Here is a 26,736-nt window from a genome sequence, read left to right on the forward strand (position 1 = left end):
GAATGTTGTGGCCACATCCATATTTTGGGGACCTGCAGATCAGGAGGCATCCGAAGCACATGCCTTGTGAGAGATCCTTTTGTACCATTCCAGTCTTACAAGCCCACAGAGTGCTTCCAGAAAGGCATATCAAGAAGTGGGTAAGGACAGGAGGAACACATCTGAATTTAAAGCATCTACTGCTGGGCCTCACACAGTCCCTATCTAGCATCTACAGAAGACAGTGCCTGGTGCATTAAGTGCAATAAAATGGCTTCCACAGGCCTCTCTGCAGCAGCCAAAAGCAGGAAAAAATAACAACTGAATTTAATAATGGATACTGATTACTATTTCTATGACGGAGGTTGCTGTTGGAAATCCACCCTGATACCGAAAGAGCCCAGGCCAAGCACCTCAAAAGCTGTGCTAGCGCTCTTCTGACAGAGCCCTTTATTCTGTTAACCCCAAAGACTTCAGAGATGGGAGACAGAGTCAGTAGTCACTGACAGTATTTCACAGATGTCCCTTTGTCAGCTGAATTTTGCTCCACAGCAAAACTCCACAGTGGGGAAATAAAGTCCCAGAAAGAGCAGGCAGGCGTCCGTCTGTCTGCATTCCAAAGGGTTAGAAAAGCACTGAAGATATGGAAAAACGTCATCTAGAAGTCAAAGGATTCTTCCTTCCAAGTGGTAAATGACAAAATACCGTCTTTTTTTTTTTTTCCTCTACAATTCTGAAGAACAGGACTCAGACTCCTTATTTGTAACAGTAAGGAGGTCTTAAAGCAAGCTCCCATACTGCCTCATATATACACAATTGCCACGTCAGTGCTGTTCACACAGTGAGTTTGGGTTAATGTAATCTTTTTCTGAGCAAATAGACACAGAAGATCCACTCCAGATGCACATAAATATTTCCCAAATCCTAAAGGAGGCAGAGTCCACACCAACAACTTGTCCCTCAGACAGCATCAAACCACTTCCATGTTGTGGAGAAAGAGAGTTACTCAGACCAAGGGACTGGATTAAAGTTAACCCAAAGCAAAATCCTCACACCACACACAGTTTATAGTGTAAAATCCCAAAGCCAAATACAGTGAAGATGTAGAGGCCCTCAGCACCTGCTACAATCTACTGATCTGCTCATATTGTACTGCTTACTAACACAGACATAGCTTTCATGCTTACTAATGTAGACACTGACAGCCCTGCAAAGCCTCTTGCTCCCTGGATAAGCAAGGTGCAAATTCACTTAGCCATACAGATCTTATTTCCATTCACTTTTTAACAAAAGTTATCTAAAGCCTTGTCTACACAGCAAAATGTAATGCAGCTCTAACTAAACCAGCAACCTTCCCTGCTGGAGGCAAGTTTTATCTGCAAGAAGTATTTTGATAATGCAGCTTAGACTTGGTTTCAAAATGCTTGACTGCAATATAGATAAAATACAAACTGAGGTTAAAACCATGTGCAAGTGGTACTATCACGCAAGATTATCTCAAGTGAGGAAAACTCTACAATAATGATTAAAGTAATAAAATAAGAGCTTGGCACTAAAATAGCATTCCTCTAACAGAGAAGCTGTGTTCACGTGGAAGTTCAGCCTGAAGAAGAGAAGGCTCCAGGAAGACCTCATTGCAGCCTTTCAGTACTTAACAGCAAAGGACTCTACCTCCATAATACATGCAGTGCCATCCCAAGTACATGAGATGTCAAAGGTCATAATCTTGTGGCCACTGATTCCACAACGATCTATAGTTGCCTGAATATCACCATGTGGTGAGAATTCAGGTAACTTTTCAATCTTGTTTCACCCAAAGCCTAGAAGGAGACTGTTGCTGGTACTTCCCAGTCCCAACACAACATAAAGACTTGAGAAGCGGGCCAGAAGGTGACCCAGGATCCTTGCAAGTAACAAGCCAGCAAGAACTTTGCCTTTGGCAAAAACATTACATCTAAACAGATAAAGAAAAGGCCTTATACAGCTAGAAATATCAAATCAGTTAAGATCAGAACAGAATGGCTCTACAAGGCTGCCAAGAGATACTGAAGTGGCAGTGATCTCTCACAGCCAAGCACATGTGTCACAGAATCATTTGGGTTGGAAGGGACCTCTGGAGGTCATCTAGTCCAACCCCAATGCTTAGGCAGGGTCAGCTAGAGCAGGCTGTCTGTGATTGCATCCAGATGGGTTTTGAGTATCTCCAAGGACACAGGCTCCACAACATTTATAGGCAATTTGTGCCAGCATTTGACCACCCTCACAGAAAAAAAAACAAAAACAAACAAACAACAGCACGCACAACCACACACCACAGCGTTCATTAGAAAGTACACAGACTCTCTAGCAGGGAGTCTTGAAGTTCGTCTGCAGTATGGGTTAATGGCCAGCTCAAACTCTGTAAAGCTCTAACAGCTTGCAAGACCATGATCACAAGCTCTGAAAAAAAGCAGCAGCTCATTAGTCCTTTGTTGTTTTATTTAGGTATCACACCAACATTAAAGCTGTACTACTTAAGAGGGACTGCAATGCTCAATCCTACCAGAAAAGTACAGAAGCATTTTACACAACAACGATCCCTTGCTTTTTACCTGGAAAAACGTGAACTGACTCTATCATCTATGGTAATGCCACTAACCTACCCCCTTCTATCAACTGTTTGGCAAAAGTCAGTCTCTCCTTTTCTGAAACGTTTCTCACCTTTCCCTAACAGCTCACTGTGAAAACATACACAATACGTGATTCCCAACTCTCTCAACCTTATTTCTTATTTTAACTTTATAATTTATTTTAGTAAAGCGTTTGGGGATTAACCTTGAACCAAAAAAAGCTAAACTCTTCACAGAGCAGCTTGATTTGTACAAACATGGCTGAAGTAATTTGTAATTCTTAAATGCTGGATAGCTGATGCATAGCCAATTGAGCTGCTTCTGTCATTTCAGTCCCCTTGCATTTGCTAACTGCTTTGCCAATTTTCTCCTCCCACCCTGCCCCACACCTCTAAATTCCCAGGCTCATCCTGTGTACAACTTTGGCTGCTTTTCAAGCATTTATATTTTCAACAATAAACACTGATGGAAAAGTATGAGCATTAATTAGTTAACTCCCTGAATATTCTCTGATGCTAGCTCTGATATGGTGACTTCAGGTCATGCTTTTCAAGCATTCCCTGCTCTGGATATAGTGTGTATTGACACAAGCCAGCACCTTCTCTTGGTGTTCTAATAATCTGCTGTTCTACAGTCACACCCCTCATCACAGTGAGCAGTGCTTTGAGACTTCAGCCACCTGCTCTGCTGTTCTAAGACAGCCTCTGTGTACCCGGCCTTTTAGAGATGAACAGCAAGTTTTCTCTTGATGATATGAATTGATTTCTCCTTTGCTTTGATTCCATTTACCAAGCACAGATGCATCTATTATAATACAGCCTATTCCAAAAAGGCTTTATCAGTCCTCCTCCTAGAAGAGCTAAACTGTGGAAAACTATTTGACTTTCCAAAATAATTCATTGACCTTTCCCTAAGGTCAATGTGACACAGCCATTAACCCCATTTCAAAAGACCTACAACCCTCTAATTCAACCATCTCTGGAGATTTTGTGCAAGGGCAGAGATACAGGTATGGACACAGGGCCACAACACTATCTCTGAAATATGAGCCTTGGTGACAAGTATATTACTCACTGCCTCATGAAAAGGTGTTTTCCCAGCTCAGATGGGAACCCTGCAAAAGAGAACATCCCTTCTAAAGGCATATTCTACTAGAACATGCAAACTGTACCTGCCAATAGCCGCCCTTGCCTTCACAAGGAAATCAGTGCACAATGCACTTTTGCAAAGAGCAGTTCTCAACTCCTCAAAGGCAGATTTGGAAATTCCTTGTCTCAATCCTCCTATGGCTGTCAGTTTTTAGTAGGAGCCCCCTTACTGCTCCTTCAACCAGAAAGAACTGTTGCACTTCTTGTGCTCATCTACTATTCAACCAATTTACATGGAGAGTCCTTCGTGCTCACAGTGCTTTAGTCACAACCACTGCCCTCGCCCTTTGGGAGGTAATCAGGTAACCTTATTTCTTAGTCAGACATCACTTGCTCTGTTCCTTATCATCTAATCAGTATCACTAGACAGAATAGACCAGTGTACCAATAGCTCAGTGTAAGTCTCCTTGATGTTATTGCCTGGCAAACAAAAATAGCCCCTGTAGTTGGAACTCACTTGACACTGTGCAGAATGTAGTAACTTTCTGAGCTGAATCATTTAATGTAACATTGCATGTAGATGCAAGCTGAAGAGAAAGGTATAAAAAGCATTTGCAACTTTGGTTTCTAATTGTTAACATGCTCGGTGACCTTCACCCCTTCAGAGTTCAAAGAGCCTTCTGCCTTACCTTGCAGCTTCTTCAGGACAGCCACTTCCATCTTGAGAACTTGCTTGGGCTGCTGGGCTGATTCCACCTTCAAGGCCACATTCTCCCGGGTCAGCAGATCCATTGCCTCGTAAATCTCCCCAAAGCCACCGCCACCAATCTTCTTCAACTAGAAGAGAACAAGGAGGTTTGGTACAGTGCACAAGAGAGATGACATCAAATTGGCTCTCACAGAGACAGGCACTAGCTTCTTTAATGCATAGGCAGGAACAAATTCAGCTCCCAATCTGTGCTGTGCCTGAATCCCTTTACTGCACAGTTAGGCAAAAGTCCAGCTGCCCACTTGACTGTGCTATGTATAAATTCTTTGCTGTACAATAAAAAACAAGCCCAGCAAGTGATGACGTAGATATCTAAAGCAAATGATAATGCCTATTACGTCAATAATGTTCTTGCCAAAGCAAAAGGAAAGATCCCTCAAGGAGATAGTAGAAAGACTATCCAGAGTGTGGCAGATATAAACTGTCATTCTCCCTCCACACGCCGGTCGCTGAGCAACTCTGTCTTTCCTGGGAAGTGATCCCTTGATTCTCCTTCTGCTAAGATTTGACAAGATACATGTATGTAGGTACAGATATGCACATGGGATATGCACATGGATGTAAGACAGACTCCTCAGGTGCTTCAAGTGTTAATGTCCATGCCAGGAGAATATATATTTTTTTTAATTTCTCATTCTCTTAAATGTTTGAAGCACGCTATGCTGCACAGGAACAACTTCAAGTTCACAGCAGAGCTAGATCAGGGCTCATTTGATTCACTTAGCACTTATTCACTGAACCTAACTGCAGCCCTTCCTTTCAGCAGTCTGCTTTCACGGCGTTCACAACTGCTCTGGCAGCACTGAGGACTGCTCGTTTCCAACAGCAGCAGTAACATTTGAAGAGGAAAAGAAGCTTAAATTAGCCAGATGCTCAAACATGCATCTTACACAATATTTGACGAGGTTTAAATGGTATTTGGGTGTCTTCTGCATCACAGAAGGCCTGTCCTGTGCATCTGTCCAGTTTGCTGAACAAAGGTCCCTGCCTCTCAAGGGCAGTTTTTTTGTTTTTTTTTTTTTTTCTTCTTAAACCATCTGCTTTTCTGGCTCCCAAGTCAAGAAAAACAACTCTGCATGATAGCTGGGACAAGAGTTTGTAGTACTTCCAGCATTAACACCCTAAGTATTGTCTCTGAAGATATTTTTGGATAACCCTTAGAGAGTTGCTATCCAGAGTCACTCTTCTCTTTTTACCTGTTATTTTTCCTCACAACATTCTACTGGCTACACAGGCATATCCACACCGTAAACATCCCAATATCTAGGTCATCACATATTATTCATAAATTATTACGGTGCAGCCCTACTTCTACTTGGAAATTCATACTGAGCTGGCTATTAAAAATCCTTCTATCAAAACAATGCTACATTCAGCATAGCAACAACATGACAGCTAATATCTCCAGATTCATTGGATCTTCTGTTCACTGGCATATTAATGACAAGGAAGATGTGAAAGGGACAGCAAAAGCTGCAGAAGGCAAAAAGTTTAGCTGGGACCTGGGAGGACTTTGAAGGAAGATGAAAGAAGTCTCAGTGGGAAAACGCACAGCAACACAAAACAAAAGTCACCAGTAATAAATGTAACATAACATAGCAGGATCAGAGAAGAAACACAGGCTACACAAACATCTTGTCAGGTTGTAAATTCAAGAAATTGATCTTAGAAGAAATATCCCTGAGCCAACAGAGATCCAAACAAAGATGCTTTTCCATTCACCGCCCTTAACAGGGACAGTTACCAAGTCCAACAGAGTTGTCAAAATGTAAAGCTATTACAGTATAAATAGAGTCACATAATTAGGATCATTGCCCACTATAAGCATCTGTAGCAAGGTCTTGTTAAGTACAATGTGCAATATGTGATCGCTTTGCTATTAGAGGCTCTCACAGAGCTAAGAGTGGTTCATTTCAGGATTAAGAGAATGATTAGGAGCCTGGAAAAAATAAGGACAGACTAGGACCGCTACCTCAGAAGAAACAGAAGAAAATGTGCACCAGAGAAACAGGTTCAGGAAGAAAGGTACAGGTACTGAGACTGCTCACCTGGGAAAACAACAGAACTTGAGGACCCATGAAAGTCCACAAAGCAACAAATGCAAGATGATGTGAGATCAAGACTAGAGTTTCTGCTGAATCAGAAAATTGATTTTATGCACACGTTCCAGTCAGTGGATGCAACCTCACTGCCCGAGAGCTCTCAAGCTGTCTCTCCTTCCTCGTATTTTTTCCTCAATCTCTTACAGAAATTATTCTCTGGCACACTTTTCCCAGCACACCAGATGGTCCTATTCATCATACCAGCACTGCCAACCTCCTTGATCTTTCAGCAACATCCAGAGGCCACCAGCAGCCATTTCCTTTTCTCTGTTGCTGAGCACGTGGTTTTATTGCAAGCCAAGGTCTTGGCTGATGTCAGGAGTTTACCACACAAGCATCTCCTCGTTGCTTGGATACTTCGGGGGAGTTCAGCATCTAAAATGAACTCTGCACAGCCTTCTGCAGGACACAGAAGAGAGATGGGCACACACCACTCAAGAAATGAATAAGGAAACTCTTAAATGCAAATTCAAGAAAGAGAAGGGAACATCTAATGAAAATCTCTTTCTTAAGTGGCAATCATGAGTCACCAGCCCTTGCTATGCCTCACTCCTCAGGGATAATTCTCATCTCATCCTTTTTCCTACTTTCCACAAGTCCATAAGACTGAGATACAAACTGATGTCAATAGCAGGACTCACCCTACCTAAATGCATGAGCCTATAAGGAAACGGGGTGCCCAGGGTTCCATCACAGCCTGTCGAACAATTCATCCGACCAAATGCTGGTACCTATTTTCACTCACATGTAGACAAATAAATCAAGTAAGCTGCATCTCAGACGTACGCTTTCAGTCCTTTCAGTATGCCATGAGTGGCCACACCACCACACAGCTCATTGCAGCATTTCTTCCATTTCCTAAGAGCTTTCATGACACGAGGAGAACACTTTTACCAAAAAGCCGCACTACTTGACTCCCCAGCGTGACAGGCTCTGACAGGGGATGCCAGGAATTCCCCAGACTGAGCTTTCCCTCAGGACCACCAACACTAAACTGGCATGTCCCCGTGGGGGAAGCCAATTCCCAAAGCCTTTCTGGATGTATCAGCAGTTATACAGGACACAGACTGCTGCCTTTGAAGTCTCCTTTAAATATCCTTAATATTTTGGATTTATTCTGAAAAGACTCTTGCAACACAATTCTCCAGAGCCTAGGGAAAAAAGACAAAACAAAATCAAAAACAAACGAACAAACCCCCCCCCCCACCAAAACAACCTTACCACTAAGCAGAAAACAGTATTCTGAGAGGAGAATCAAAATGCAGCTCCACTTGGAATATGGAAAATTGCACAGAACAGGGATCACAAAACAGCATATATGATTATAAGAGTCACCACCTGTGTTCAAAGCTCATTGCAACTGCCAACTCTGTCTTGCTAATAAGTTCCAGCTGTGAATCTCCAACACAAAGAGATCAGGAGAGGTTAAGAGAGGTATCCACTCAGCCTTAACATCTATAACTAGTTCACAGCAAGTACCAAAGCAATGTTTGGTTTAGTACCCTTCCCTGACCATGACAGTACATGTGGATCAAGTCATCCTCTGGGGTCTCAGCAAAAGTTGCATGGTTCTAGTACCATCCAAATTTCACCTATCTAAAACATCTGCAGGTAAAAAATGGTGATTTAAAAGAGTACTTCAAGTACAAAAGTTTTGATAAAAAGCCTAAGTACTCCCTGTCCATGCCTTTCTCCCAAGATAACAACAACAGCAAACATCATTGCTGTCAGAAAGCCAAACTCTTCTCACTTGGAGTGACAGGAAAAAGAACTACCAGCAGGCTAACTGCAGAGAATGAACATCTTCATTTGTCAGAATTTGTCAGCCAGCACATAGGAGGAGAGGAGGAAAGGAAAGAATTCAAGGAATACATTAAACCGATCTAAATTTAGAACTTGGCTCAATACTGGAAGTATACCAGCTCTGAGAACCACAAGGTTCAAGCAGATGCCCAGCCAGAGATAGTCACAATGGGAGGACAAATTGCACAAAAATCCTTCTGGCAGCTGAACCCCAGTGCCACATAAATATGCCACACACCTGCTTGTGCAGGGTCCATTTCTCACAGCAGAGCTTCACCTGTCTAGCTTGCATGCTCTGTGTTAAATTCAGAAAGGTCTATGACAAAAAGAGCTCTTACGACACAATGCTCACTTAAGGAATACTCCTCTTTTTGTCTGTCATTTGCTCCTACGCTAATCAATTCCTTGGACCAAAAGAATTTTTCTACTTTCATCAGGTTACTTTGAGCCCCGTACAACTCCCAGTTCTCACTGGTTCTGGTAATCAGAATTTCTCATTGATAATTTTGCCCTTAAGCAATTTCTCTGAGCCTTCATAAGGAGTAGCGACCTCACTGCAGTACTGAAGAATGCTGTGAGCTAACATTATAAAACATAAAAGGCTATTACCCGAGTTATAGCTGTTGCTGAAAATGTAGCCACGTTTCTATATTTTCTAATTTAGGGTAATCGGTAGAGATTCTATCAGTCCCTAGTCTTACAGGTTCATGCAACAATGAAATCACCGAAAACCACACATAGTGCCTTTACCAAATTTACAATGAGTTCAAAATGTTCCCCTAAGAGCACAACCAAGTACATTTTAGGTTTCTAAAGACAAACACAAACCCATATCCTTCTGCTGTATCCAAGACCAAAGTTACTCTGTTTAGACTGTGTAAAAAACATGCAAGCAAAAAAAACATCACTTGCAGGAGAAGTTTTAGCACTTTTGCCCATGAAATAGAAACTTGAGGCTTGATGAAGAGTAATAATGGCACAAGCCCAAGCTAGCTAGGGTGCAGAAGAGTATCTGCACCAATGGCTTAGCATCAGAATTGCATCTAACTTTAGCTTTGCAAAGAATATGCACCAATCTGGCCAAATTGTAGGGTCTGAGGAAATCTCTGTGCAGGGAGGGTCAGGTAAAAGCTGCAAACAGTATTTTCTGAGAAGTCCATAAGCATAGAGCGTGTTTCAGGTCCTACAAGCCAGGTAGCTTGCACAGGCTGCAGCCTCCCAACACAAGTATATGTGCTCCAGCCAAAAGCTGCAAGAGCGCAGCAAGACGTCCCTGCAGTTGTGCTGGAAAGCTTTGGGAGGGTGGAGAGGGTGTCTCCATTTTGGTGTGTAATTGCACAGAAACTAGAGATTCTCCATCTGCTCTCAGGAAGCACAGAGATTGAGGAGCAGTTTGAATTGCCTAAATATAAGGCTGTTAGGGGATGGGCCAGACAGGAAAGTGAAGGTTGTGGAGAAATCAGGAGCAAAATGCTAGGATGAAGAGAGGCAGGCTATGGGGGAGTAACAGGAACAGAGAGAAAGGTGCAACTAACTGTTCAAGGCAACAAAGAGATACAGGCAACATGTAACATTAATGAAGGAATGGTACGTTGTCTGAAGTGGGCTGGTGAAAATAATCAACTCACAATCTGGAGCTGAAGAGAGTTCACAGTCCTGAGTCTCTTTAAGTCCTCTGATATTCACAGCCCACTGCAAAACTCACAAGGCAGCTGTACCATACCCAGTCAGCACAGGGAAACTGCTTAGTGCTGCTACCCCAGATCACTTGCAGTTCAAACTATAGAGTTTGGTGTTGTGAGTTTAATGATTCCGACATCGCTGGTAATTCAAGTTAAAAATGGACACTGTGGCACAAATGAAATTTTAATTTTCCTTATTTTTTTTTTCTTTAAGACAAAGGCAAAATACAGAAAAATAATACAGAACTTTAAACAGTAAAAACTTAAGCAATCCTTTTTTGTATTATGTTCTAGTTTCTTTATCTGAGATGATAACATAATTCTACTTTACCTCACCTCCCTCCCCTGGGCCTTACTTTAGGAATAAAAAGAAGGCCTTATACATGAGAGAATCTGCATCCTCTGAACAAATCTGGAGGCAACGAAACACATGTCTAGAGGATGGGATTCTCCCAATGTCTCTACCAGTGTTTTTGCATCATTCTGTACAAGCTTCTGCTCACAAGCTGCCATTGTTCTCAAGCTTGTCTGCTGGATGCCTAAACCAAGACGGCCAGGTCCAGTCCATAGAAGTACTGAGCATGCCTGGATGCTCATGATGTCTAGCAGAGTTGTGCTTTGGTCATAAATATTAAGCAGTCTGTAAAAATAATTAAAAAAAAAAAATCTAATTAAATTTGAGACCCTTTCTGTAAAAGCAAGCTAATAGTTTTCTTGTACATCACCTGGTAAAAGAATGTATAAAAAAATATTCCCGACACAGATACTATAGCAGTAAGAAACACAAAAAGGTGCATTTAAATGACAAAGTCAAGCCACAAATTTAAATGGATATTAAGATCTGCAGCAACACAATGTATACGTGAAAAGATGAAATGATTCCACTGATTCAATGCGTCCTATCCAGCTTGCACACCAGATGAGACAGTTGACTCATGAAGACCTAAAACTCTTAACATGTGATGACATAATTTTTAATAGTATTATAATAATATGAACACAGAAATTGTACCAACAAGATAACTATGGAATTTCTGACTTTTGAAGTCAATGACATTCTAACCTTAACCATTTGCATTTAAATTATCTTTTTGCAACATTATTTATATAAATATAAATATAAGTATAAATATAAGTATAAGTATAAATATAAATATAAGTATAAATATAAGTATAAATATAAGTATAAATATAAGTATAAATATAAGTATAAATATAAATATAAATATAAATATAAATATAAATATAAATATAAATATAAATATAAATATAAATATAAATATAAATATAAATATAAATAAAGGGATATCTCTAGTATTCTTTGCCACAGTATCTCAAAATCAGAGTTTCCTACTAAAAGATGACTCAGCCTGCTGCAACAGTTGAATCCTAACTGAAAATTCCTGGCAGGTTTAGTCTTCTAAAAATACTAGATGTTCTAAAATAAAAACACTAGAGCAATATTGACCATCCCCTTCCAGTGTTCTACTAACATATAGGACAAACTGTAGGACTCCACTGTCTCTTGCTGGAACCCAGGACTAACTGAGTAAGTTTCTATACTACTACAGGAGAAGGAGATCTATTTGGGATACCAAAGGAGGCACAAAGCCAGTATTACTTACCACTTTCCAGCGATCTTTGACCACATAATTGGCCGGAAGGATGTCGACCTGCTCCCCTCCTCCACTCATGTTTGGTTCGTCCTTGATGACTGCTGCTAGGCACTGCATTTGCCAGCCAGAGAGTATTTTAGTAGCTCCCAATTTAAATGAGCCATTTATCTGGGGGGAAAAAGGGACAGGGGAAAGGAGTGACGGAATTAGTACAGGTTATGGCAGAAGTACATGCTATATTTCCAAAGATTTTGTTTATCACTAAATCAGAACCAGCCTCTTAGGAAAGAAGGCGAACTCACCTTGCAAATACCTGAGCTCAACCCATGCATAAACTTGGCAGACGCAACCATGCTTCAAGTCAGCAGCACAAACTAAAAGGGTGACAATTCCCAGCTATACCATGCAGGAGTCCAAGGCTCTTGGGCCTGACAGCCAACAAGTCAAAGAGAATCTAATGCCAAATGCTGCAAGAGCTGTTATTGTTACTGGGCAAAAAGGTCTTGCTTTAACAGAGCAGCTGCAACATCGGCAGTTTTTATGGTTTTCATTGGACGACATCCAACACAAATCAGAAGGGTTTGCCAGGTATTGCATTCAATAAGCCTAAAAGCATCAGAGTAGGGTAGAAGGCCCTTTGGAGAGCCAGAATTAGACACTGCCACTGTGATGGACAGCAAAGCAAAGAAGACAGGGATGGTTAGAAAGGGCTTCAGCCATGTACAGATTAGTCCTCCTAATAACATACGCACTGCTAGAAATTATCAAATTAAAATACAGAAAGATATCTTATTCATTATGGCGTTTGCATGCCCCATGCCCTTTTTTCCTGCTTTTATAGGGAGCTCCAGATACCCTATGCTGAAATTAATTTTGCTTCATTTTTTTTAAAATTACAATTCTACAAAACTGACTTCCAGATACACACTGAATCCCATGCTCTAGAAGAAATTGAATCGAAACAGAAGTAATAGATTTTCCAAATGCATTTTGCCTCTTCCTGTAAGATCCCTTTCTTGCTTTAGAAGTAGGCCAGACTGCACGGATCTCTTATTAAGCTTTCTTCATGGTTCTATCTTCCTTCCCTCCCCCCCAAATATTCCAAAATATTCCTTATTTTCCTTCCTAAAAAATGAGTGTTACCGCAGCACTCTGACAGATGAGTTAAATAAGGTTAACATTGTAAGTATCAAATGGGAATAAAAGACCATCACACTTCTTCAGGCCACAAAAAATGAATAAAGTCACCAGTAAATTAAGAGCTCAAGTAGCGAAAAGAGCTCATTTCCTAGCAGTGAAAGGACCAAGGAAAGATAGGAAGGGACCAGCATGCTGTGTGCACAAGGCAGCAGCAGATAGAAATATGTCACAAAGTCCAAGACAGAGGATGATCAAACATCAGAATACGAGCAAGTCAAAAGATTTTGTTCTCGAAATAGAAGATAACTATGTGGAAAAACCAAGCAGCAGAATAATGAAATAAGAGGAGTTCTGAGAAACGTTCACACAATCCAACGTCTAATAAAGTACAATCAAAATGATGAAAGAGAGATAGGAAGAAACTGAATTACAAAAAATAAAATAAAAAGTCAGAAGAAATGACACTGTGAAATGCTTCGAATTCCCGTAGAAAGAATCCTGTATCTGTACAGAGCAGCCACTTTCAGTTCCCAGCTACTGAAGACAAAAAGAAAATGGAGAACTCTCCAATGAAAAAAGTACACTCTGTGTTTGGCAGCACAATATTTGTGCTTCTTATTCCTAATGAGCAATTCTAATGCTATTCCCTGGCTCCTTTATTCCAGCCAGAACAGTTGAACTGACCAGCCCTAAGCTAGCAACAAGCTCTGCATATGCTGTACACCCAGCCTCCCTGCACCTCATTGCAGCCTGCACGGGAGAGAATCCCCCAAAATCTCTACGGCTGCCTTTTCTTCTATTATTTAAGGAAAAGTCATTTAGTTATAGACTGTCCTACCTCCTCAACTTCATGAGAAGATAAAAGCACATTAACATACACATGCAGAGGCAGGTACCGTCCCTACTCTTGAAAGTCTCTTGGCATCACTTAACGAGGACAAGTACAGCACAATGCAGGCGCTGGCTTGCAGGTGGTGCAAAGGCAGCTGGAGATCCAGGATGGATCGGTCTAGTGACCAGTGGTGGAAAGTAATCCAAAGGAATAATTTTAGGGCGAAGACAGAGTATGAAAGTCAACAAATTCCCAAAGCTAGGTAACTGCTTTCTCTGATGCTTTATATACCACTTTCCTTCATCAACATTATAATATATGTGTTCAAAACCAGCATGTTTGTTATTTAAAGAAGCGGTCGTAGAAAGCTTTACTGGCTTTGAAACAGAATAAAATCCTCCTGGGGCACTACCATGAATAGCAGCCATTTGGTGATACAGAATTAGAGAACAAAGTTTACTGATGTGCTCTGGTGCAGCCAGAGTGATGCAGCCAAACAAAAAGCCAATTTAATTACAGCCTGAGACAAATTTTAAGCTGTTTTAGATTACAGCAGCAGCACAAAGCAGGGATACCATACCAAAAATTTGTTCCTGAGGCAGTATTAATACTGCAGAAACATTGGGTTTACCAAAGCAACAGAATCATTGAATACACCCATGACAAGATCTAACACACATTAACCAAGACTTCCAGAGAAAGGGTAAAAGAAGGGGTGGAAGTTAGCTTTGTGCAGAAAACATAAGTGCCTATAAATCATGCTTTAATGCAGTACTTTAATTCCATCTAAATCAATAAAATAAAGCATAGAGGTTGTTTGCATCTAAGTCTGGTGCCAGCCCTCTGCTGGGGTTGAATTTGCTACTGAAGTTACAGAAGTGAGGTGGTAAAAGATGGTCAGTGGGGGACAGGTAAGGCACTACCACCTCCTCCCCAACACAAGCACAGAACGTTTGACGTGCAGACACAATGCTAAGGGGTGTTAAGAGGGACTGGAGCAGAGATGGGGGAATTATAGCTCTCATGACCACCACCAGTAAGGCTATTTCTGACTCCAATGAGTATGTCCAAGCATATGAACTCTGAACTATCTTTGTCACTTTTAGGTTTAAGATGTACAGATTGCAGAACCTAAGGGTATATAACTTTGAAGACTGTGACTAGGAAGACAAAAAAGTTCAGTCTGTCTTTTTCTGTAGCATTATTCAGAAATAACTGCACCCCTGTCCCAAGAAGAAAAGCAAGAGAGCTGAGGAAGCCCATAACACTGTAAAACCATCTTCCTAGCAATAGTATATGAAGTAGAAATGAAAGCAGCTGCAAGAAAGCAACAGTGACAACAACAGGACCAAATCCTGTCTCTTGGCCAACCTCAGCATGCTGTGTGAAATAGCTCTTGCATACTGCTATCTCTTCCAGTCCATACTGAAGAATCTTTAGAGTTTTATAAATTTAGTCTTGGTCTTAAATATATACACACACAAAAAAAAAACAACACAACATGCTTAAACGGGCCACATTAAATATTCTGACACACTGCTCTGCTATCTGTTCCTTCTACTTGGCATCAAGACAGCTCCCACGAATAGCACACGTGGATAAATGGTCTCCTTAATTTTAAGGCAGCTTGCAAGAAAAACTGATGTAATATAGCAGCAATTATTGAACTGACATGAAAATCTAGACCAGCTGAGAAGTGTGACTAGGAGAGACGACGGTAAGAAACTTAGGAGGAAAGAATTATGTCAGTGCAAGGCCTGATGTTGCAGCCTATTAGTTTGGCAGAGCCAGACCATCTAATGGACCTGCCTTGTTCACATTTGCATTTATCAGGAGAAAAACCCAGAGCAAGCAAAAGGAACTTCAAAGAAGTTGTTAGGCTGAAGAACTTTTCATGGCAGATGCTAAAAGCTTACACAGATTCAAAACCTGACTTTACAAATTCAGGAGAAATACGTGATTATAATTAAAAATCCATTAATGAGCTGCATAGAAACATTCCATCTTTGGCTTAGGAAGCCTTCAGTTCATGAACCACTGAAGGTAGCAAGAGCATTCTGGAGAGCCATTTTATATGTTTTCTCTGCTCTTCTTCTCTACGCCACATATTCAGTCTTGGCAATCTTGGGACAGGATACTGGGCTAGATGGACCCGTGATATGACTTGGTATGAGCAGATTTATGTTTTTATCAGTTACTTTCAAAGTAGTGTATGCATATGTATACACACATCTCCCATATCCTTTCAAGGAGGCCAGAAACCAAACAACAAAGAATCAATTAGAAAGTCTCATATGTGCACCCCAAGTACTTATCTTACAAGTTCTCTGTCAGGCAGGCAAAATTTTAAACAGTTTGACTGGAAGAATGATTTCCTTATTTTACAGGATCCTAGCATTCTTAAAATCAAACTTATAAATATGGAGCATTCCTTGTGGAAATCTCAAGCATTTATATGAGATCTTTCCTATGTTAGTTCATTTCAGTCTCAGTATAATGGGTTAGCAGTGCTCAAAATACAGCCAAACTTAAACAAACATCAAGTTGAAAACTCATCAGATGCAAGGTGGTTATTATAGAGCAGAACAAAGCTATGGAGGTCTGTCTCACCATCTTACTAAAGGTCCTGGATAGCCTTAAGTGTCTTTATCTCACTGTTGAAGAATTGCAATATGTCACTTTATTTCAGGACACATCCTCACCTCTGGAAGCCTACAAATTAGAACAATTAGAACAAGTGAAGTTTATTCAAACTGCTGTAGCCCAGGACCTTCATTACTTGATCAAAGTGTTGCCCACATCATGAACAAGGGATCCCCTTTAATAGCAGATCCCAAGAGTGTTTTAGACAGCTAATGCAAACTACAGACTTTTAGGTGAGATGAGGCTTGCACAAAACCAAAAGAAGCAACCCCAGTAAGCCACAGTCTAGAAATCAGATTGATCTCTCTTTCCAATACTTGAATGGCAGGAAGTTAAAAAAAAAAAAAAAAAAAAAAAAGTTGTTGTGAACAGAATTTAGGTATAATTTAGCTGTTCCCACCACGAATATTGGTTTAAAAGATCCCACAAAGAAGCAAGTTTACCAGCATTAGGCCAAAATGAAACTGACAGGGCAGGTAATAAGAAAGGAATACAGTAAGTAGGATTGGGAGTGCTTAGAAGAAAAAGAACAACAGCAGGGTTTCCAAGTACAGCTGAGCAGCAGAACTGGGGCTCAGTCAACAGTGCCATTAACTGCAGGCGCTCAGTGTCACTCACTATGTTACAAACTTCATCTGCTTCCACACAATACCAATTTTCAAAATTAAACCCGTCATATGAAAACAACAAAAAAAAAAAACTTTTTTTTTTTTTGTATAAGTAAGTTCCACCGTGCACCAGCATTCTTTTATTAGGATAGAAATGCATATAATAATATAAGAAACAAGTTGATTAAAAGAAAATACAGTGTACTGGACTAACAATGCTTCAACCCTGGAATATATCATACCTCCTGCTGAACTTGAAAGAGCAATCTAAAACAAGTCATACGTTAGGGTCGGTCTGACAGCAGGAGCTCGAAAGGTTCTGAATTGTTCCTTGTAGACACACATCTTCCTTCATTGCCTGCTTCTGCTGTAGCAAATCCTGCTCAGAGAGCAGGCTCGACTCCTAGCAGTTGTGGCTTAAAGTCTCCTCTGTGACATATTCTTCTCATAAGCATGCAAGGGCACCAGCTTTAGACATTCTGAATTTGCTATTCAAAGCATTTCTGTAAAATAAACAAAATATCTAAAGGTGAGGTTGCAAGATACTGGGAACTATATTTCACCTTTGAGAGGCTTCTGTTTCATGACTGAAGAAGCGATGTAAATGTGATCAGGAAAAACACATAAAATCTGAAATGCTGCGATCGAGACAGGCAGCTCCAGATTTTCTGCTAACCCCGGGCTGCACTAAAGGGAATGTAATAAATACGATAGCAGACGCCCCTTGACAGCACTATTACCACTAGCTGGTTATGCAGCCAACCCAATGCAGTTTGGCCCCCGCAGTGCCTTTGAAGGATCAGAGCACGAAGGAAAACAAACCCCCTCCACCCGTGAGCTCACACTGCCAGGTACCGTACTAGTGCACAAAGCAGTCAGCCACAGCAGTGGTTTCTGTGCCAAACCCACCTATCTACAGGGAGAATCAGCACAGTTAATTACGGCAACAAATCATTAGGAACGTGCAGCAGAAACTGCCAACAGTGCGGGCGCTCTTACATGATCCTAATCCTCTCCCACCAACAGTCTCAGCTGCAGAGTTCAGAAAATGTGGAGAAATGGGACTTGGAGAGGGAAGTCTGTTACTTTCTTCCGGTCTCTCTGACCAAGCTGCTCGGATTTTTGATCAGAAAACTAAATACAACACCAGGAAATCTCTCTTGCATCATAACCAACTTAAGCCTCTAGTGATATAACAGACAGACATCATGGTCTGCTTACAATAAATAAATTTAACTGCAGGTAGATAAACTTAAGCTGCAAAGTCAATATAGATCACTATTTGCAAAGCTTGAGTAGTCTGCTGGTTGCCGAAATAAATATTTCTGAAACAAAGCAAAAGCTAGGCAGAGGTTATACTTCTGGTGTTGCTTGGCCTGCACCTGACACCCCTTGGACATCACGTAAATTTTCATTCCACTTCTGGAAGACAGGGAAGGAAAAATCATGTATTTATAGATCTGCCACTTGGATTTCAAGTTGCCAAGAGCTTTCTGAAATTTAATAAAAAATCAGAGTAAGTGAGGTAGCTGACACTTGCTGCACTGATACATCACATTAGACCAAATGAGACCATGTGGGACAAAATTTTCCTGGCTTCCAAGCCCACTGCTGATCTCAGCAGAGACTGTTTGTAATTACACAGAAGAGATTTCCTGGGACTGACGGAAACATTTTATCATGCCAGCTGCTAGCCACTTAAATCACCTCTCTACAGCCCTCCTTTAACTATTTCTTCCATTTTTCTGGGAAACTCTCTGCCCTGGTTGGAGCATGCTCAGAGGAGCACGTTTAACCTTCTTTTACCTCCTATTTTCCGCAAATCTACAGTTACATCCTCTGATCTGCAGCCTTAACATTTTTTTTTTAGTTTGCAGACAGATGGTGAATTGCTCAAAGGTGATGTCCTCACGGCTGACCCACTTTTTCTTCTCCCCTTGGGAAATCCCAATACATTCTCAACCATATTCAATGGTTCTAAGCTTTTTTTTTTTTTTTTTTTTTTCTCCTCCTCAAAGACAAAAGCACCCAGGGATGTAAAACTTGCTCTGAGACTCGAAGCTCAAATGTCATTGTTATTTGAAGGGCCTACAATATGATTCTAGAGGAATTTGTTTCCTTCATAATTGATCTAAAGATAATAGTAACAACAAACACGGTACCAGCGAGGCAGATAGTAGCTGTAGCCCACACCTGTTTCTCTCTGTGACTGAACATCCTAGAAAGACACACGAAAATTCTTGTATATGCAAGCATGCTCTGTTTAATTCTGTCTGCATTGCTGCAAGAGTCAGTTTCCAAGGAGAAATGGTGTTACTAAGCTCACGGAAGTTTTACAAGCTGGCCTCAATTGCCTCTATATAAGCCATTTCCACATGTATCTACGATGCCATCCAGTCCACAACTGTCAGCATGTGCTTCCCATCTCCCAGCCCATGCAAACAATCATTTCCCACCCATAAACCACAAGAACAAGTTTTCTTATTCGTTGAGTTTAACAGCTCTATGACTTAGGCATGCGTCTTCTCATTCTGCTATCAGACCTTTCAAAACATTACACCTGATCATTGTGCTTGAAAGAAGAATCTCTTGAATATTATTCTCAAAGGAAAAAAAAAAAAAAAAAAAAGAAAGAAAGAAAAAAGGAATAATAATAATAATAAAAAATTTTCAAAATCTGTTCCTCGGGGCAGATTCATTGTAATAATCCATATTTGTACTTTGATCCTCAATTTGCCAATGCTTTGCCAGGTAACTGGATCCTGAGAATTTCCTATTACAGAATACATACGGTTGTATTTTGTGTCTTTACTATAAAAAATATTTTAATTCAATCCATAACTGTATTCAAGTAATGGAAAACAAAATTTATACCTAAGCTGGCAAAAGCTCACAGTTTTTCAGACAGATCTCAACCTGAAATGGGTAATTACGCCTTCTGTGTTCAATGTGCCAGGGCAGGCTGGCTACCAGAGAACACTTCTAATAATACTCCACAGACACAACAATCACTGCTTCGAGTCCAGCCTGGGCTCTTTGTAGTGGGGGAAAAAAATAACGAGAATTGCACCACAATCAGAAACGCAGATGGCAAGGTTAAAGAAAATTTGCTTGGCAAAAAAAGCAACTATACTGAAATATCAGCTTCAGAGTTGCCATCAATCTTGAAATAGGTTGCACAGACCTACATGTGACCAGACAGCGCTGAAGCCTAGAACTTAACTTAAATGCCTCCTGCCTTTTCCCCCAAGCCATCAAAAGAGTAAGAAATCACTTTGCTGCCTTCCTTTTGAATTCGTCTTTTACCCTTTTTTCCTCCTGCTCAATGTACAAAGGCCAGTAAGCTTCATCTTTGCTTGATGAGCAACCACTCTTTCTAGACAATGAGATGAAAGAGTCAAGAAAAACAGAAAGAAGAAGTGCATCTTACACAAAATACTTCTTAGCACAACCAAGCTCAGGCTCAGACACCTAGGACTAAAGCCTACAGGTCATGCCAACAGAGCACATTGCTGCAGGGAGCAGCAGGAAATAGTGGGACAACTCTGTCCTTGCCTACAACTGGACAGACAGACATTGGAGTCAGGAATAGGCCAGCATCCACACCTAATGGTCACTAAAACGATGGAGATAAAGAAGGGCTGAAGGATGCCTTCCTAGTCACTTGAAAACTAAACTCTTTACAATGCAGGTATCTTATCCAAAAGGCAAATGGAAGGCAAATTCATTTAGCATAGAAGCATCCTCCTATGAAGTAAATTTAAGAGACTGAAGGGCTCCTCCTGCCTGACTCATTTTCCACCAGAAGCTGCGAATTGTTGTTTCACTGGAGTTTTCTTTTCCTAAAGGAAAGCAACTAGAGCAAGGGAGGTGGCAGATTCTAGATCTCTTGCTCTTTTCAGATCAAGGCTAAACACCTTTCAAAAGGCGTGCTTTAGCTACTGTAAATTTTACTAAAACCAAAACCCAAACCCACATTTTTGGGTGCCGAGACACTACTGAATTAAAGTTGACAATCAATGGAAGCAGCACAGTGGATACAGTGTGTTACCTACAGTCTACAAAGATACACTGATTCTGGATCCACAACTTCAGGTTCCTGCTTCACCACTAAAAGCTACCTGCAGCGAAAAGAAAGAGCTCTCTCCTCAAGGTTATTCTCTTCAAGGTTATTTCCTTGGCTTTGAGCTACTTGAACTGGTTCGTTGTAGGGTCAGTCAAATGCAAGCACCAGCATAATGCAGGAGTGGCACCTCAGATCCAGTTCAGCTTCAGTCAAGCTGTGCTCTGTGTTCGTTTTCACAGCACCAAGTCCTCAGCCTACCATGAAACCACAGGGCTCAGCCATTTCTCCTTCAAAGCAGCCAAGTAACTGCCTCAAGCCAACCTCTTTTCCAAGGAAAGCAAGATGCAAGAAACCAATTACTTTTGATAACTTACTTGCACAACCCCTAAACCAGTACATTTTAGAGTCCAAAGCATCTAGATTCTGTATCAATAAACTGAGACAAGGCCAGCTGCGTGCCTCTGGACAGATGCACCCCTACCTCACAGGTACAAAGCATTGCTTTTTCACGTTAGGGATGGATGAACTGCACAAACTGGGGTTTGGGGAGGAGGAAGAAGGAATTTCAGATACACTCCTGCCTTCAGGCTACGTTCCCACCATCAGTGAATGCCAGGGAGGGAAAAACATCGTGTGGCAATAGGTCTTCGTGCTGACTGGCAGCGATCCTGTTGGTGACACCTCCTCGCTGACCCCTTGCACCAAGAACAGCCACTCAGATCTTAGGCACACCAACAGCTGAGCTTGTGAGGTAAAAGCACAGTGTGACAACCTGCCTGTCACCAGTGCAAGAGCAGCACGCTGAGCCCTGGAAGACAGATTCTCATGAAGAAGCTGAGGTGCCATTTGATTGAGATCTATACCACCAAGATCATCATGGAGTAAGTGAACAAGAAATGACCGTTTGTAGTGGGTTTACGTGGCAAGGTTTTGGTAGCAGGGAGCCATAGGGGTGGTTTCTGTGAGAAAGATCTAGAAGCTGCCCCATGTTTGGGAAGGGCCCCATTGTTTTCCAGATCCGAGCCAATAAGCGATGTTGTTTTGCGCCTCTGTGAGAGCATATTTAAGACAGGGAAAAAACGCTGCGCCACACAGCAGCTGGGAGACTCAAGGGAGCGAGAGAACAGCCTTGCACCAAGGTCAGTGTAGAGGGAGGGGGAGAGGTGCTCCAGGCGCCGGAGCAGAAGTCCCCTGCGGCCTGTGGTGAGGACCATGGTGAAGCAGGATGTCCCCCTGCAGCCCATGGAGTACCACGGTGGAGCAGGGTTACACACTGCAGCCCGTGGAGGAGACCACGGTGGAGCAGGTGGACCTGCACCGACGGAGGCTGCCGCCTGCGGAAGACCCCTGCCGGAGCAGATTCCGGGCCGGACCTGTAGCCCATGGAGAGGAGCCCACGCAGGAGCAGGTGACCCGGCAGGAGCTGCTGCCCGTAGGGGAGCCAGGTTGGAGCAGTTTTCTCCTGAGGGATGGACCCCGTGGTACGGACCCATATCTGGAGCAGTTCTGGAAGAGCTGCTGCCTGTGGGAAGCCCACGCTGGATCAGTTCATCAAGGACTGCATCCCGTGGGTGGGACCCCACAGCACAGGGGACGAGAGTGACCGAGAAGGAGCGGCAGAGAAGAAGTGCTGTAGACTGACCATAACCCCCATTCCCCGTTCCCCTGCGCCGCTCGGGGGGAGGAGGTGGAAGAGGGTGGATGGGGGGGGAAGGTGCTTTTGGTTTTTTTCTTTTTCCTTTGTTTTCTCACTTCTCTCGCTTGTTAGTTGTAGGCAATAAATCTTACTATCTCCTTATGCCGAGTCTGTTTTGCCCGTTACAATAATTATTGCGTGATTTTCTCGTCCTTATCTCAATCCTTGAGCCCTTTTCACATATTTTCTCCCCATTCCTCTTTGAGGAGGGGGAGTGAGAGAGCGGCTGTGGTGGAGCTCGGCTGCCCACTCGAGCGGAACCACGACACCGTTCACTGCTTTTTCCAATGCATTAAGGAAGCAGCAGCATGCGACTCCAGTGGCATCACACCAGCCAGAAGCTGGCAAGCATCATGTCCACGGCTTTTGGTGGCAAAAAGGCCAAGAACGATAACCTAGGTTACCTAATTCTGCAATGGGGGAAGGAAAAAGACAAAATGTTATAAGCACAAAAACAAAACAAACAAACAAAAACACCAAAGAGTGCTTTCAGCGGTATGTCATATTGAAATGGGACCTTTTGAGGTGAAACAGGTCTCATAAAGAAGCTGGGGAATTACAATGTATAGATTCAGGGAAGCACATTTAGGAAGTTGCTGAAGGGACTGCATTCCTGGGCACTCCAACAAACAAGGTATGGCAAAAGAAGGTCAGGTCACTCAAGTGGAGGAATGGCATACGTACAAAAGAAAACAATGGACTTAAAGGAGATAGGTAAATGAATTGTATCGAGCCTAAATTCTAAGATGTAGCAGCAAAACTACCCCATTGACCCTCTGACCAGAACGATGCAGCAACTGTGGTTTGCTGAGGGAGAGCAGAGGAGCTGCGAAGGGCAGCAGTGGGTAACTTCAGCTGCCTTTTGGTGATCAGATTTGTAACTCAATAGTAGCTCAACTTTGTTCAGTAAGAGGAGAAATATGCCACCCTAAGGAAAAAAAAAATCAAATCTTTGGCCAGAGCAACCTCTGTTTTGTTCTTTAAGTTGCTTGATTTTAATTCTAATTGGCTTATTTTACAAGCAAAAGTCTTTTAAAAATAGAATATACACAGAAAGGAAGAAAAAGGGATGTATTTTTCTACATTAAATGTAAAATCATCAAGCAAAAAAATATCAAAGAGCTGGAACAAACTGCTAAAGATGAACGTTATGTATTTTCCACACATACTTGACCACAGAGCAGCCAGCCAGTCTGCTGCATGACAGACTGACAAGGAATAGAAAGTCTGAACAAAGAGAGATGATGCCAAGGATTTTTTATACTTTGTTTTAAAGAGCTTTGCAGAGGATCTGGAAATCGGTCTTGCTTCTTCACCAGACACGTTCAGAGAAGTGAAAATGAGAATTAAAACTAACCAGCAGGCAGGCAGATGGGAGATGCCATGACATTCAGACCTATAGGAAAGGCTAGGTGTTTTCAGATGACCAGACAAGCGTGCAGATAGGGCCATCTCTCTGACAACAGTGTATCTGGAGAGCCAAAACCTCCTGGTGTGCTACCAGACAGACCAAAGGCCTTAAAAATTAAGATTTCTCAGGATTAAGCCAAAGTCTCTCTAAAACTAGTAACCGGTTAAAAGAGGGGAAAGCAAACAGGAATACATAGCAAGGTTTCACAACAGTTATCACATAAAATGACACACCCTGTGCACATGCAAAATTATTCAGGATAACAAATAAAAAGACTAAAAAACAGCAGACTGCAACACCAAGAAGAGTGCAGCTAGGAAAAGCATGTTATATGTGTCACTGGTAGGAAAAGGACAGGAGCAATAAGGGATTTTAGCCTTCCCAGGTGAGTTTATCATCCTACAGTTGAAGTCTTTTCAGTAGAAATCAACTTTCTCCTTATCTGTTTGGCAGTCTCTTTCTATCTCATGGGTAGGCCACCACAGCTTCTCCACTTACAGCCTCTGGGCTGATGGTGAGCCTTGGAACATTTCCTATCGCATGGACAGCGAGGAATCCACTTCCATCTGTCACGGCTGACACTAAATCTCTTTCTTTAGTCTAGGCTGCCCTATTTCTCAGAAAAAAAAAAAAGAAAGAAAAAAAAGAAAAAAAAAAAAGGAAATCTCTGCCCAGCAGCTCTCCCTCTGCTTCCCATTGTCCCTATATGGCTGGAGTCAGCCCGTCATCTGCAGTCTGTTCCTTTTATATTGTTCACCAAATTAAAGGTGACATGGCTTGACACCGAAAGGAAAGGCTTTCCAGGCACATCTTATTTGATTACACCTACAGTCCATCACACAGTCAGTATCTTCCTTCTCAACCACAGAAGGGACCCTTTTCCATGCAAACACCTCTTGAGGAGCGAAGAAGACTTAATGGAAGGCAGTGGGGAACTGGGTAAAACCAAAAGGGATTGTGAGCCTGATGAAAATCCTACTCTGGTAGTGATTTTTTTTTCCATATAAAGCCCAACATATTGATGCTATTTGCTTTTCTCCAAAAAAAAATTGAAAAGTTCACATGAAACTGCACCTGACATGCACTGAGATCTAAAATCACACTGCTATTCCTAGAGTTCCCATATTTACTGGGATAAATGCAGCAGGTCTCAATGGCGTGATACATATTCCACTATTGGGGAGAAGACCAAGAGCTGATCCTGCATGACACAAAGGAGGGCTGCCAATGTCCAGCTTCTGTCTTGTAAGGCTCCTACAGGCAGGGGAGCCTCAGCCGGAATTCAGACACAAAAGTGCATAAATTACGTCATCTCCATCATCTCCCACCTCTCTTTCCTAATACTTCAATAAGTGTCTGACCAATTTCCCCATTCTTCCTCTGCCTGAGGGAAGGAAGCTTTATAGCAGGCCTTTCTTATTTCTGTCTTCCAAAGCAATCGTGGTACTTATTCCAACTGGACAGTGTCTTAAAATGACACTTTGGGAGATTTCAGGATGTTTCTGGGGAATATCCACTTTTTTTTTTTTGAGGGAAGGTGGGAATGAAGCACTAGTCGTACCCATTCTTTTATCTTCTTCAGCAAACCAGCTGAGCTTAAACATTGGCAAGTGCTTCAACAATCACACCAGCAAATCTTGGGCTGTGCCTTGCAACGTTCAAAGGAGGAGAAATCAACAAAGTCAACAAGCCACTAAAAATACGAGAATAGTCTACAAAGCCCCTAGGGACTCTGTAGAGACATACTGTTCTAGGAGGTCCTATTTTCTGTCTTCTGCTCTATTCACTGTTTTCAAAGTGAACCAATGTTACTGGAAGGTCATCATGGAGCTCTGGCAAATGAATCTAATCTAGGACCTTCCCAGGAAGCCATTCCCACAGAGTTTACCTGGAACCCGTACACAGACACATACCTAAATAAGACCAATGTAGAAAACTGACAGGACGTGACTGAAGAGGTGAAGCCATAGCAAGATCCATCAGAGAGTACTGGGCTATCTAACAAGCTGTAAGACAATGTGGCAATCTTTCCGTAAGAGAAGGCAAGAAACCACAAAGGAATCACAGCACTTAAAGAAGGATTTGGCTCTTCCTGGATCTGTCTGATCACTCCTGCTCTGGAAAACATCAAGTACCAACAGCTTCCATCAGAGGAGGGTTTCATTCTGCCTGTTCCAGCATCGAGACGTAGTTGGCTTCAGCACCACACTTCCTTTCAGCACCAAACATTGGGGTTGAAATGGAGAGGAAAGGGGAAGGAAATCAATACATGGGCTGAGATGGGGGGCACTTCATTAGCATCAACCCTGGAAGCTGTTGAAATACATTTCCTACACCAGAGAAAATCATTTCTAGAGGACCAAGAACACTGATGGATCTGATTTTGTTCTTGCTAACTATTACAAGAAAAATATATATATATCCCTGAGACTGATCCTGGCAAGAACTGACCTAAAAGGAAATGTTAATTCTGGTGTTTTTCTTCACCGGACAGAGAAGATGCCCATTCTTGAAGGAATGAAACTATCACAAAGCATGCAAAAGCACAGAGAACACAGAATTTCCAGCAGTGGACACCACATATGCCAAGGAGCATCGCGTCTCAAAAGTTTCTGACCTAATGTGCATCTGTATGAAAATGCCTATGACGTGGATGATCACAAGCACATAACCAAAAAAAAAACCACATAAT

The 26,736-nt window shown here is 41.9% G+C and overlaps 1 protein-coding gene across 1 annotated transcript in view; it reads right to left on the reverse strand.

Moving 5' to 3' along the window:
- The window catches only part of TTBK1 (tau tubulin kinase 1), a gene marked incomplete at both ends in the record, with an annotated part of 82,463 nt that extends 70,462 nt beyond the window's left edge, over nucleotides 1-12,001 (reverse strand). Inside the window, 3 exons of the mRNA XM_084284164.1 lie at nucleotides 4,366-4,513; nucleotides 11,658-11,816; nucleotides 11,951-12,001. Of these exons, the coding sequence (XP_084140290.1) occupies nucleotides 4,366-4,513; nucleotides 11,658-11,816; nucleotides 11,951-12,001 (358 nt within the window). The remainder of the gene's footprint in view (nucleotides 1-4,365; nucleotides 4,514-11,657; nucleotides 11,817-11,950) is intronic.
- Nucleotides 12,002-26,736: the final 14,735 nt, after the last annotated feature.

The sequence above is a fragment of the Netta rufina genome (assembly GCF_964035555.1).
Source record: "Netta rufina genome assembly, chromosome: 3".
In the NCBI taxonomy this organism is placed as follows: Eukaryota; Metazoa; Chordata; class Aves; order Anseriformes; family Anatidae; genus Netta; species Netta rufina.